This window comes from Canis lupus, chromosome 25, assembly GCF_003254725.2.
Source record: "Canis lupus dingo isolate Sandy chromosome 25, ASM325472v2, whole genome shotgun sequence".
In the NCBI taxonomy this organism is placed as follows: Eukaryota; Metazoa; Chordata; class Mammalia; order Carnivora; family Canidae; genus Canis; species Canis lupus.
Genome location: NC_064267.1, coordinates 14,086,298 through 14,099,071, shown reverse-complemented (window position 1 = coordinate 14,099,071; position 12,774 = coordinate 14,086,298). Strand labels below are relative to the sequence as shown.

At 37.0% G+C, this 12,774-nt stretch overlaps 1 protein-coding gene across 1 annotated transcript in view; it reads left to right on the top strand.

The window, feature by feature from the left end:
- The window catches only part of NUP58 (nucleoporin 58), a 52,706-nt gene extending 46,282 nt beyond the window's left edge, over positions 1–6,424 (top strand). Inside the window, exon 16 of the mRNA XM_025462687.3 lies at positions 6,042–6,424. Within this exon, the coding sequence (XP_025318472.1) occupies positions 6,042–6,124 (83 nt within the window). The 3' untranslated portion in view covers positions 6,125–6,424. The remainder of the gene's footprint in view (positions 1–6,041) is intronic.
- Positions 6,425–12,774: the final 6,350 nt, after the last annotated feature.

Sequence of the window (12,774 nt, the reverse complement as noted above, 5' to 3'; positions counted from 1 at the left end):
ATATAAACATTCAAAGATATATTTTAATATATTTTTGTATATCAATATTATGCCCTTCTGACTTAATAGTTTAGTGAATTTCTTACTCTTGAAAACAGAATTTTATTTTTTAATTTTAATAATCCTTATTTTTTATCAAAATCACATTACACAGTTTAAAGAGACAACTGTTTAGATAGCCTTGTTACAAAAGCAGCAGTCTCCCTTTTCTCCATTTGGAAGTGACTAATGAAATTAAGTGACCCCTTAAAGCTTTTAGTCAATTCTGTTTTTAGTCCCACCTTCACCCCTACTTACAAAAAAGTATCAGTAGCTTCCTGCTCAGCTTTCCCCACCATAAGTAAAAGCTTTCTCAGGGCACTTGGGTGGCTCAAGCATCCAACTCTTGATTTCGGCCCAGTCATGACCTCAGGTTGTGAGATTGAGCTGGGGCTCCATGCTGGGCCTGGAGCCTGCTTACAATTTTCCCTCTCCCTTTACCCCTCCCTTCTTCTCTAAAAAAAAAGAAAAAAGAAAAAAAAAAGAAAATTAGCCTTCTTGATCTGCTAAGTCAGTTCATTTTCCACTCCAGTTCCTAGAATTTCTTTGCTATTAGCTTTTTTCCTATTCTCATTGTCTTTGTGGTTTTAGACTACCTTTTAAAAATGTTGATCCTTTTTGGTAATTTTATTGAAAATTCATTTAATTTTACATTTTGATTTTATTTTGTGGAAATTCTCACTAGTCCTTTAAAAACTATGCCTGGTCATTTGATAATCTCTTATCCTTACTTAAACTTTCTTTTCTTTATGCATTTAATATACTCATTTTATATTTGTCATTGACAAGTCCAATATCTAAAGTCAATAGAATCTGATTTTTTTTCTGTTGATTTGTTCAACATGACTTGTCTTTCTCCTTGTGTGTTTTATAATTTTTATCCTTGATAGGAACTTATCTTTGGGAATTATCTGAGGCTGAAGATGTGTTCCTCCAAAGAGGATTTGCATTTGCTTCTGTTAGGCACCTGACCCAGGTCCACTTCAAAATAACATCTCACTCAGGATTATTTAGGTGACATATATAGTGTAAATTGAAACCATAGTCCCTTCTGAGAGTCAGCTCTAAGTAATGAATTCTCAGCAGAATTTTCTTTCATTTCAGAGAGCCAAGGCTACAACAGGCAAATTTTATTTATCAGACACTTTCTTATTATTTATGTAGTAGTATGTTGACAAGGGGTTGGCAAACTATAGCCTGTGGGCCAAATCAAGCTCACTTCCTGTTTTTGTACATTTATTTTAAAAAAAGCAACCATAGCCATTTGTTTACTTATTGTCTATGGCTGCTTCTGGTATGCAATAGCAGAATTAACTCATTGGGACAGAGGCTAAAAAAAAGCCTAAAATAATCACTGTCTTCTGGTCCATTAGATAAAAAGGATGGCTCCTAGTATGGACATTTGGTGTCCCTGTTCTACAGATGTGTTTGTGTTGAGGGGGGAGGGGTTCCTCTTACTCCTTAATTTGCATGGCTCATATTAATTTGGATATAGGCAAAACTGCTTAATTAAGAGACCTCAAAATGCAGTGGCTTGAACAAGATAGCTTCTTTCTCTTTCATATGGTCCAAGTAGCAGTCCAGGGTGATTTGGCTGCTCAGCAGACTCAGAGGTCCAGACTCCTAATAGTGTTGTTTGCTATTTGGACAGTGATGTTCTTGTCTACACAATGGAATATATTTGCATTCCAGCTCATGAGAAGAGGGAAAATGTGGCGAGAACACCTCTTTTCCTTTTAAGAGTGTGATCTGGAAGTTGCACATGTCACTTCTGCTCACATCACAGTGGCCAGAATGAGGCCACATAGCTACAAGTGAGGCTGGGATATGTCTTTTTCTTTTCTTTTTCTTTTTTTTTTTTAAGATTTAAGAGGACTTGCAGTCTGTTTTTTGTTTTGTTTTTTTAAGATTTTATTTTTTATTCATGAGAGACAGAGAGAGAGGCAGAGACACAGGCAGAGGGAGAAGCAGGCTCCATGCAGGGAGCCTGATGTGGGGCTTGATCCCGGGTCTCCAGGATCATGCCCATTGGTAAAGAAGAAGGGGACAGTGTTTTCTGGGGGAAAACTGTTAGACTGCACGGGGTCCTGGGCCTTGGCCTATCTCCTGAACAGCTGCTAAAACCTTTAGATCATTGGTAGCTGCCAGACTCTGTGCTTCTCCTTCCTCAAACTTTCACTTCAATTGTTTGACTTCTAAGACTTTGCCTTTCCTAGCTAGTTCAGCTATGAGTCTACAAGGTGTTTTTAGGGGCACCTGGTGGGCTCAGTCAGTAGAGCATGAAACTCTTTATCTTGGGTGTTGTGAGTTCAAGCTCTACATTAAGCATATAGCCTACTTTTAAAAAAAGTGTTAAAAAATTCTACCCATCATTTTCAGTTGTTTTGTAGTGGGAGTATATTTTAGGAGATCTAATCCAAATATAGTTCCTTTTTTTTTTTTTTTAAGATTTATTCACTTATTTGAGAGAGAGAGAGCATGAACGGGAGAGGCACAGGGAGAGGGAGAAAGAATCTCAAGCAGGCATGGCACAGAGCATAGAGCCCCATGTGTAGGGCTTGATCTCACAACCCTGAGATCACGACCTGAGCCAAAACTAAGAGTCAAACACTTAGCCAACTGCGCTACCTAGGCACTCCCAAATAGAGTTCTAAAGAGAGGCCCTTTACTTAATTGTTACAGGTACATATTCTATTGAATCTATCTTATTCCTGATATGGATGTAAGCTGACCTACATTGCATCTATCCCAGCAGTGATTTTACTTTTTTGTCTATGATCTAGTTTGTATTATCCTTTCTTCAAAATAACTATTCTTGACTAGCTTTTACTTTAACTCTGTTTCTGGTGTTGCTCTTTATTTTGACCTTTTTTTTTTTTTTTTTTTAAAGATTGATTGATTGATTCAGAGAAAAAGCATGAGCAGGGGGAGGGGTAAAGGGAGACAGAGAAAAGCAGACTTCCCACTGACCATGGAGCCCAACACGGGACCAATTCCACAACCTTGAGATCATGACCTGAGCTGAAATCAAGAGTTCAACACTCAACTGACTGAGTCACCCAGGCACCCTATTTTGACCTTCTGTAACTTTATGTTCAGAGGGTGCAAACTAGAGACATGTAACTTGATCTGTTTGGTCCACAGAATGTTTGCTGACTTTTAAAAATCAGACTTTACATGAAATCCCACATCTCTTTCTTGTAAACAGACTGTGGACAGATTTGGCAGCAGTGACTGGCCACCCCACCTACTCAGGGAGCTGCACCTTTCAGAGCTGTCATTGACCTTCCAATTTACCCCAGTCTCCCTGCTCCCTGCTATCTCCTGCATTCACATCACTTGTTGAATCACCTGCTGTACCAATATAATCATTTGCTCTGTTGTACACTGGCTTTGTCCACTCTTCTGTCTCCTTTAACTATCATAGGAGTCTTCTCTACATTCTCCTTCACTAGTGCCATGACTGGTGGGGAAATTAACTCACAGAGATCCATGCCCCAGCCTTCCCTATTCAGAGAGATGTGAGAGTGATGATGGTTAGCCTTTTCTCAAATAATCCTTAGGAAGGAAAATGTATTCACCACCTGGCAAATTTCTCAGAGCTGTGGAAAGCCCCAGGCCATCCATCATCACTGAATGCAGTGAATCCAAAACTGGAGCTCTGCAGTGCAGGGCAGCTGACAGCACGGGGCAGGGGAAATGATTTTCCTTCTGCCGGAGGAGAGCTAGTTAGATATTTCATGTACTATTATTCAAGGCACAGTGTGTTTCCTGGCCTGTGAGAATTGTTTTTTGTCTTTTACTATTTTGTAGGTAATTAATAACAAAGAATAATTCTTTCTAATCATTGTTTACATTTTCTATGTAGCTGAACAAAAGATTGGTCTGAAGAAAAGTTCTTTTAAATAATAGGCAAAATCAATAACGTGCTGAGCATTATTCCTTTTGGTTTCCAAAAGAATTCCTCTCATACACTGTTTTATTTGTATTTGATTTAGAATTAGTGATTCTCTATTTTTTTTAACCATATGCTTCCTGATAGTAACAAACACATTTAGTGAACACCTATGGTAAGCCAAGCAGGAGTATGTGGAAAGTCATCCTGCCTTCATTCAGAATTAGTACTTCAATCTGCTCTGTATAAAATGGTAGCCACTCACCATATGTGAGTACTGAGCACTTGAAATATGGCTAGTGTGATTGAAAAATTGTGAAAAATTGAATTTAAAAATTTCATTTGGGGAGCACCTGAGTTTGAACAGTCAGTTAAGCCTTGGATTCTTGGTTTTGGCTCAGGTTGTGATCTGAGGGCCATGAGATCTTGCCCAGTGTCAGGCTCCATCAGCTTGAGATTCTTTCTCCTTCTCCCTCTGGCCCTCCTGTTTGTGTTCTCTCTCTCTCTAAAAAATAAATTAAGTAAATATTTTTTAAAAATTTCATTTGAATCAATTTAAATTTGAAATGGACATTTAATTTAAATATTGGGCAACATTATAAGTGTGTTTGGAGCAACCTGGATACACGAGTCTACTTTTTGATTGTAAATGTTATTTAATCTACATGCAGATCAAGTAGTTCCAAGCAAATTTAGCACTTGAGAAGCTTTTAGTTGTAAAATCAACACTGGATTTTGAAGTCTTGGCATGAAAAAAGAATAAAATACTTCATTAAAATTTTTATGTCAACTTCATGTTGAGATGATAATATATTGGGTTAAATAAAACATTAATTTCATGTGTTTGTCTTACTTGTTTTAATGGAGCTCCTAAGTTTTAATTTAATTTAATTTAAATTTTAAATTATATATGTGACTTGACTTGCATTATATTTCTTGGACAGTACTGCTTGAGATAGTACTCATCATGGTCCTGGGACCACAAATGGCTTATCATAGACCTAAAAAGAGAAATAAATTGCAAAATTTTAATGTGTTTCTTTAAAAAAAATCTATGTCTATTGCTATAAGGCCTCCCAACTGCCACCTGTTTCATTGTCTGTACCTTTGAAAGTGATCGGAATTCTTTTTTTTTTTTTTTAAGATTTTATTTATTCATGAAAGACATACACAGAGAGGCAGAGATGCAGGCAGAGGGAGAATCAGGCTCCCTGAGGGGAGTATGATGTGGGACTCGATCCCAGGAACCAGGGATAATGACCTGAGTCAAAGGCAGACACTCAACCACTGAGCAACCTAGGCATCCCAGTAATTGGAATTCTTAGTTACCTCCTCAAAATGCAAATAGGGTTATGTAAACCCCATACACTTTGGTGCATGTGTGCCAAAAGACTAACTCAAACACGTTAGTCTAACACACATGGTTCCTCACACTCGGGCGTCTACTTTACCAGCACTCTACTGGGGCTCTCACATACCAAGGCCATTCCAGGACACTATGTTCTTTCATACCACTTTGCATTTGCATCCTGTACTTCCTTTGGAATAAATGGCCTCTTAATGCTATCTTTCCTCATCCGTCCCCATATCCTCCAGCAAAATTAATATGCACCTCTTCACTCTGGTTGGACTTTGGACCTTATGATACAGGCTTACCACATTATATTTTTGTTGCTCAAGAATATATTTGTCTCCCACATTAGATTATGTAATTCCAGAACAAGAGCCCTGTTTTATTTTGGTTTGTTTTTGTACCTTCATTTGATCGGACTCCATTAATATTTATGAATTGAGTGATTACTGCCATAGGAAAATGGTTAAGTCAGTGACCCACTGCTGATCTTTCTCTGTATAGGTGTTGGAACCATGCTGCCAGGGTTAGAATCTCTGCTCTACCACTTAGTAGGTATATGATCGTGGCCAAGTTATTTCCTGTCTTTTAAGTATCCCATTAATGAAATAGAGACAATAATACCTATCTTATAGGTTGACTGTAAGGATTAAGATGATCTAACACACATAAGATGCTTCAGTGTGAAGCGTGCAATAAATATTAACAATTTTAAGTGTCACAATACAGTCTAAACTATTTTTCTTTTTCTCTCAGGCAACAAATCACAGGTTTTAACTGGATTTCGAAAACCCAGTGTTACAGAAACCAATGAAGTAGGAAGAAAAATCCAGTTCTGAGCAGTCTTTGAATCGACAAATATCTACTTTGCAAGGAACTTCTGATTATTATTCTATGAGTCTCACTATTTAAGAATAGAACTATAAGGCTTAGGGTGAGTGTGGTCAAGATGTTTTGAATTCAGTAAAGAAAACTTGCCCTTTGATGTTTAAGGATGATCTAATGGATCATATACCAGCTACTGAGAATGTTTTTAAAAACTAGGAAGTTGGCCACTAATTCAGTGTATATAAGGAACTGTGGAAAATTTACAGAAGGAGCTGACCAAGTATAGTGAATTAAATATTTATCAACTTTAATTATGCAACTCATTTTTTTAAAAAAACAGCTTTACTGAAATATAATTTATATACCATACAATTCACCCATTTGAAGAATACATTCAATGGTTTTTAGTGTATTCACAAAGTTATGCAATACAACAATTTAATTTTTGAATATTTTTGACCCCTCAAAAGGAAACCCCTTACATATGAGAACTCACTCCTTCTTCCTCCTCACCTTCCTTCCGCCCCAAGTCCTAGGGAAACTTTAATTTCCTTCCTGTATATGTGTATGTATATATACACACTTGCCTATTCTGGACATTTCATGTAAATGTGACTGGGATCTTTCACTTAGCATAATGTGTTCAAGGATCAACTGTATTGTCGGATATATCAGTACTTCATTCCTTTTTTACTGCTGAACAGTATTCTTTTGCATGGATATAACACATTTTGCTTATTCACTCATTAATTAATGGAATTTGAGTTGTTTCCACTATTTGGCTATTATGAATAATGCTACTATGAACATTTATGTACAGGTTTTTGTGTGGATGTATGTTTTCAATTCTCATGGACATGTACCTAGGAAAGGAATTGGTGGGTCACATGGTGATGCTAACATTTTGAGGTATTACCAAACTTTTCCAAACATTTTACATTCTCACCAGCAATATATGAAGGTTTCAATTTCTTTATATCCAGTTATTGTCTTGAAAAAATTATAGCCATCCTGGTGGGTGTGAAGTAGTTATCTCATTGTGGGTTTTATTTTTTGAAAAATATTTTATTTATTTATTTATTTGACAGAGAGAGAGCACAAGCAGGGGGAACAGGCAGGCAGAGGGAGAGGGAAAGGCAGGCTCCCTGATGAGCAGGGAGCCTGATGCAGGACTCAATCCCAGGACCCTAGGATCATGACCTGAGCCAAAGGCAGACACTTAATCAACTGAGCCACCCAGGCACCTCTCATTGTGGGTTTGATTTGAATTTCCCTAATGACAGATAACACTGACCATCTTTTCATATACTTATTGGCCATTTGTATATTATGCACTTCATTCTTTTTTTTTTTTAAGATTTTATTTAGTTATTCATGAGAGACATGGAAAGAGAGAGACAGAAAGGCAGAGACACAGGCAGAGGGAGAAGCAGGCTCCATGCAGGGAGCCCGACATGGGACTTGATCCCGGGTCTCCTGAATCAGGCCCTGGGCCGAAGGCAGGTGCTAAACCACTGAACCACCTGGGCTGCCCTATGCACTTCATTCTTATGAAGCATACACCGTTCCCATGTTCATTCTATTAACAAATATTTGTTGAGCAACTATTATGTGCTGGACACCTTTCTAAATGTCAGAATAGGTAAATGAATACATCAAACAAAATATCCAGCCCTCGTGGAACATATATATTCTAGTTGGAAGATACAGACTATGTAAATAATAATAAGGTAAATATGTAGAATGTGAGGTGGTGATAAGTACATGGAAGAAATAAAGAGGGAAAGAGAGATAGTTCTGGGGGTAAGGCTTATGATGCTAGATGAAGTAGCTGCAGAAGGCCTCACCTAGAAGATGGGGTCTAAGTAAACCTAAGAGATGATGGTTGGGGGCCATGCGGAGACATGGGCAAAAACAGGCTGGGGAAAAAGCATGAATGTATCAAAGGCAGGAGGGTTCAGTGGCTCACTCAAAGAGCATCGGTATGGCAGGGATGAAGAGAGGGAGGAGAGTAGAAACCTATGGGAAAATCAGAGGTAAAAAGCCATCAGATTGTGTAGGGCTCTGTAGGCCGTGATACCGGCTTTGGCTGTCAGTCTGAGTGAGATGGTAAGTCTTTGGAGGATTTGTACAGAGGAGTATATGATCTGATCTCTATCTTTTTTTAAATATTGATTTTATAATATTTAGAGAACACTGATAAAATCAGAAATGTTTAATAGTTATACTTTTGGTCTTGGGAAAAAATAACACTGAAGTTTATTTGACTTAAATTTAAAAAGAACATAAAGCTTGGAAGCATAAAATTTGGCTGTGAGATATAGCTGCATGTCATAAAGCATGAAATATGTAAAACATTTAGCAATTTACAGGAAGAAGATAAATTTGAGAGATTTCCTTATTTATCAGAAAACTTTAGTAAGTTCAAGGATCAATAGTTTTTTTAATTGAGATATAGTTCACATATTAATTTTTGGTGTACAATGTAATGATTTAGTAGCAGTATATGTTGTGAATTGATCACCACAGTAAATGTAGTTAGCATCCATCACTACATATAGTTACAACTTTTTTCTTGTGATGAGAACCTTAAAGATCTATCCTTACCAATTTTCACATTAATGTTGCACATTACATTTCCATGACTCATTTATTTTATAACTGAAAGTCTGTGCTTTTTGATCAACTACACTAATTTTGCCTACCCTCCCACACCCACTTTTGGGAAAAACTACTCTGTTCTCTGTATCCATCAGGTTTTGTTTGTTCATTTAAAAAATTTCATGTAGAAAATAGCATTTGCCTTTCTCTGACTTAATTTCACTTAGCATAATGCCCTCAACTTACATCCATATTATCACAAATGGCAAAATTTGCTTCTTTCTTTGTGGATGAATAACATTCGATTACAAACATATACACATTTTCTTCTTCATTGATGGACACTAAAGTTGCTTTCATCTCTTGGCTATTGTAAATAATGCTGCAATGAACATGGGTTGTCGCATATCATTTCAAATTACTGTTTTCATTTCCTTTGGATAAATACCCAAGTGGGATTGCCAGGTCATCTGGTATTTCTATATTTAATTTCTTAAAAATCTCAAAAATTTCCATAGTGGCTGCATCAATTTATATTCCCACCAACAGTGCATAAGAGTTCCTTTCTCTCCACATCCTCACCAACCTTGTTATTTCTTGTCTTTTTGATACTAGCCATTCTAACAGGTATAAGTTAATATCTCCTTGTGGTTTTGATTTTCATTTCCCTGATGGTGAGTGACCTTGAACACATTTTCATATACCTGTTGGTCATCTCCTTGTCTTCTCTGAAAAATATCTATTCAGATTCTCTGCCCGTTTTTAAGTTGATTTGTTTGCTTGCTATTGAGTAGTATGATCTTTTTAAAATACATTTTGGATATTAATCCCTTAACAGATATATGATTTGCAAATATTTTCTCTCAATCAGTAGATTACCTTTTCACTTTGTTAGTGGGTTTCTTTGTTGTGCAGAAGCTTTTTGGTTTGAGGTAGTCTCACCTGTTTATTTTTTATTTTTTTGCTTTTTGCTGCCTTTGCCTTTGCATGTTGAATTCAAAACAATTCATCACCAAGACCAACGTCAAGGAGCTTGCTACCTGTGCTTCATTCTAGGAGTTTTATGTTTTCAGGTCTTACATTTCAATGTTTAATCCACTTTGATTTAATTTTTGTGTGTGATATAAGATAGTGATCTAATTTTGTTTTTTTGCACGTGGTTGTCCAGTTTTCCCAATACCATTTAATGAAGAGACCATCCTTTCCCTATTGTATATTTTTGGCTTTTTTGTCATATATTAATTCATCATATATGTATAGGTTTATTTCGTTTCTGTTCCATTGAGCTATGTATCTATTCTATGCCAATATTATACTGTTTTGATTACTATAGCTTGGTAATAGAGTTTGAAATCAGGAATCATGATGCCTTCAGCTTTGTTCTTGTTTCTCAAGGTAACTTTGGCTATTCAGGATCTTCTGTGGTTCCATACAAATTTTAGAATTGTTTTTTCTATTTCTATGAAAAATGCCATTGAAGTTTTGATAGAGATTGCATTGAATCTATAGATAGCTTTGGGAAATATGGACATTTTAACAATATTAATTCTTGCAATTCATGAGTGTGAAATATCTTTCTTTGACCTCCATCTTAACAGGATGTTTAGAGATGCATTTGTGCATGCATCCTTGGGTGAGAGGGTATTAGTTGTCACAGTGACTGGGGACCAGAGGTACTAAACATTGCAATGCACTAAATGTCAATAGGAGCAGTGCTAGAAAACACTGGTGCAAAGAAACAGGAGGTTAGTGGAGAGACTATTCCTGCAATATAATTAAGTAATGAGGGTGACTTAAATCAGGCTGAGGCAGTGTGAGTGATAAGCTCGATGATTTCGAATGTATTTTGAAGTTGGAGTTGACAGGACTTGCTGACAGATGGAATATGAGGTAAAATTAAGAGAAAAATCGAAGGTGACTTCAAGGATTTTGGAAAAAGTGAAGTTAGCTTTCACTGGGAGGGTCCGACTGAGGAGGAGGAGGGGAAGGGGAGCTGAATTATGGGTACAGCCAGATATTTTAAGTTTGAGATGCCTTCAGACATACAAGTGGACACGGTAAGTAGGCAGTTGGTAAGTCTGCATTTAAAAAGAATCTTGAGGGGTGATATAAATTTTGGAAGTTTTTTCTTTAAAAGATTTATTTATTTTAGAGAGATAAAGAGCATGAAATATGAGCCGGGTTTGGGGTAGAGAGAGAAGGGGATAAGCAGACTCCCCTCTGAGCAGAGGACCCAATGTGGACCTGGTTCCCAGGACCCTGAGATCATGACCTGAGCTAAAACCAAGAGTCAGATGCTTAGCCAACTTAACCACCAGGTGCCCCTAAATTTTGGGATTTTACTAGGCCAGGTGATTAACAAAAGAGTGAGTTAGAAAGGGGACAAGCTATGGGCTTTCCAACATAAAAAAGTCAGAGTAATGAGCAGGAACCAGTCAAGGAGACTAGAAAAAAATGCCTGGTGAGGTAGAAGGAAAAAGGAGTTAGCTGTCAAGTAAGAGGCAATCTCTGGTCACCTTTAGCAGCACAGTTGGGTGCAGTGGTGAGGAGGAAGACCTGCCTGAGGTGGGGTCAAAGGGAAGTGGGAGATTCCTATTCTGGTTACTATGTTCTTTCCCCTGATAGCACATTCCTCATGCTGACTACGCATATAAACTCTGTACAGAACACAAAAACACTACACAAGGATGTTGAAAAATATGCAACAGAAGGCAGATTGTTGAACAGAGGCCAGTTTCCTTTTTTTTCCCCTCAATGTTTTGCCTCCAGGGGCAGGCCATAGTAGCATATCAGTGCATTTTAGGAAGCTGACATTCCAGGCAAAACTCCCCAGTCTTTCTGGCCAGAGGATTCATGTAAAGGAGCCCCATGAACTGGAAAGAGTATGTGTGTAGTCTGTTGAGGGGTGGTGGTGGTGGAGGGTTGGACAGATCTGAGAAGGAAAAAAGTAGAGAAGGAGATTCCTTAACTCTGTATATGAACCTGCATAAGTCTCAGATCAACCCTGAACCACACGTGTGCAGGGCAGACCCAAGTCAGGGTTCCAAACACTTAGATAACAGAACTCAGACTGAAATCACTGAAGGCAAAATGGAGCTATGGTCTGAGGTTAACCAGTACAGAAATAAAGTAAAAAATAAAAACATCAACATTCTCTAGAGCATTAGAACAGAACTCAGAAGCTGTATGCATTAATATTGACACTGTCCAAGACACAATACAAAATTACATGACATTCAAAGAACCAAGAAAATGTGACTCATTCCTAATGGAAGAGACAATACTGAGATGCTTCACAGAGTAAAAGAAAATTCACTTGAGATGATTAAAAGATAAGAAACCTCAATAGAGAAACAAAAACTATAATGAAAAACCAAATGAAAATTTATAACTAAAAAATACATTTGAAGTAAAAAATATGTGGGATAACTGTTGAAATTAACAATAAAATAAAATGATAAAGGAAAGACAGTGAACTCAGAGATCAATAAAAATGATCAAATGTGAAGAACAGAGAAAAACAATTAAAAAAAAAAAGATGAACAGAGCTTAGGAACATGTGGCACTATCTTAAAAAAATTTAATATATGTCTTGTCTGGGACAAGAGTCCCAGAAGGAGAGAAGATAAATGGTAGAGTAGAGATAACATTTAAAGAAATAATAGGAACTTTCTAACTTTGATGAAAAGCATACATTCATAGACTCAAAAGGCTCACCAAACTCCAAGCAGAACAAGTTAAAATATGCTATGCCTAGGTATATCATAATTAAACTGCATATGATTAAAGATAAAGAAAGGTTTAAAGTAACTACAGAAGAATGACAGTTTAAATAATCATGAATTTCTCATCAGAAACCAAGGATGCCAACATTCACTGGAAGAACAGCCTTAAACAGTCTAAAGAAAATATATGGAGATGTAATACTTATAATAACTGTAACACAAAGTGCATTGTGGGGAGAATAACAGGATCTCTATAGTTGCAAGATTTCTACGATTAATAGATTTGAAAGTTTAAGTATGTAAATTGTAATCCCTAGAGCAACCACCACAACCAA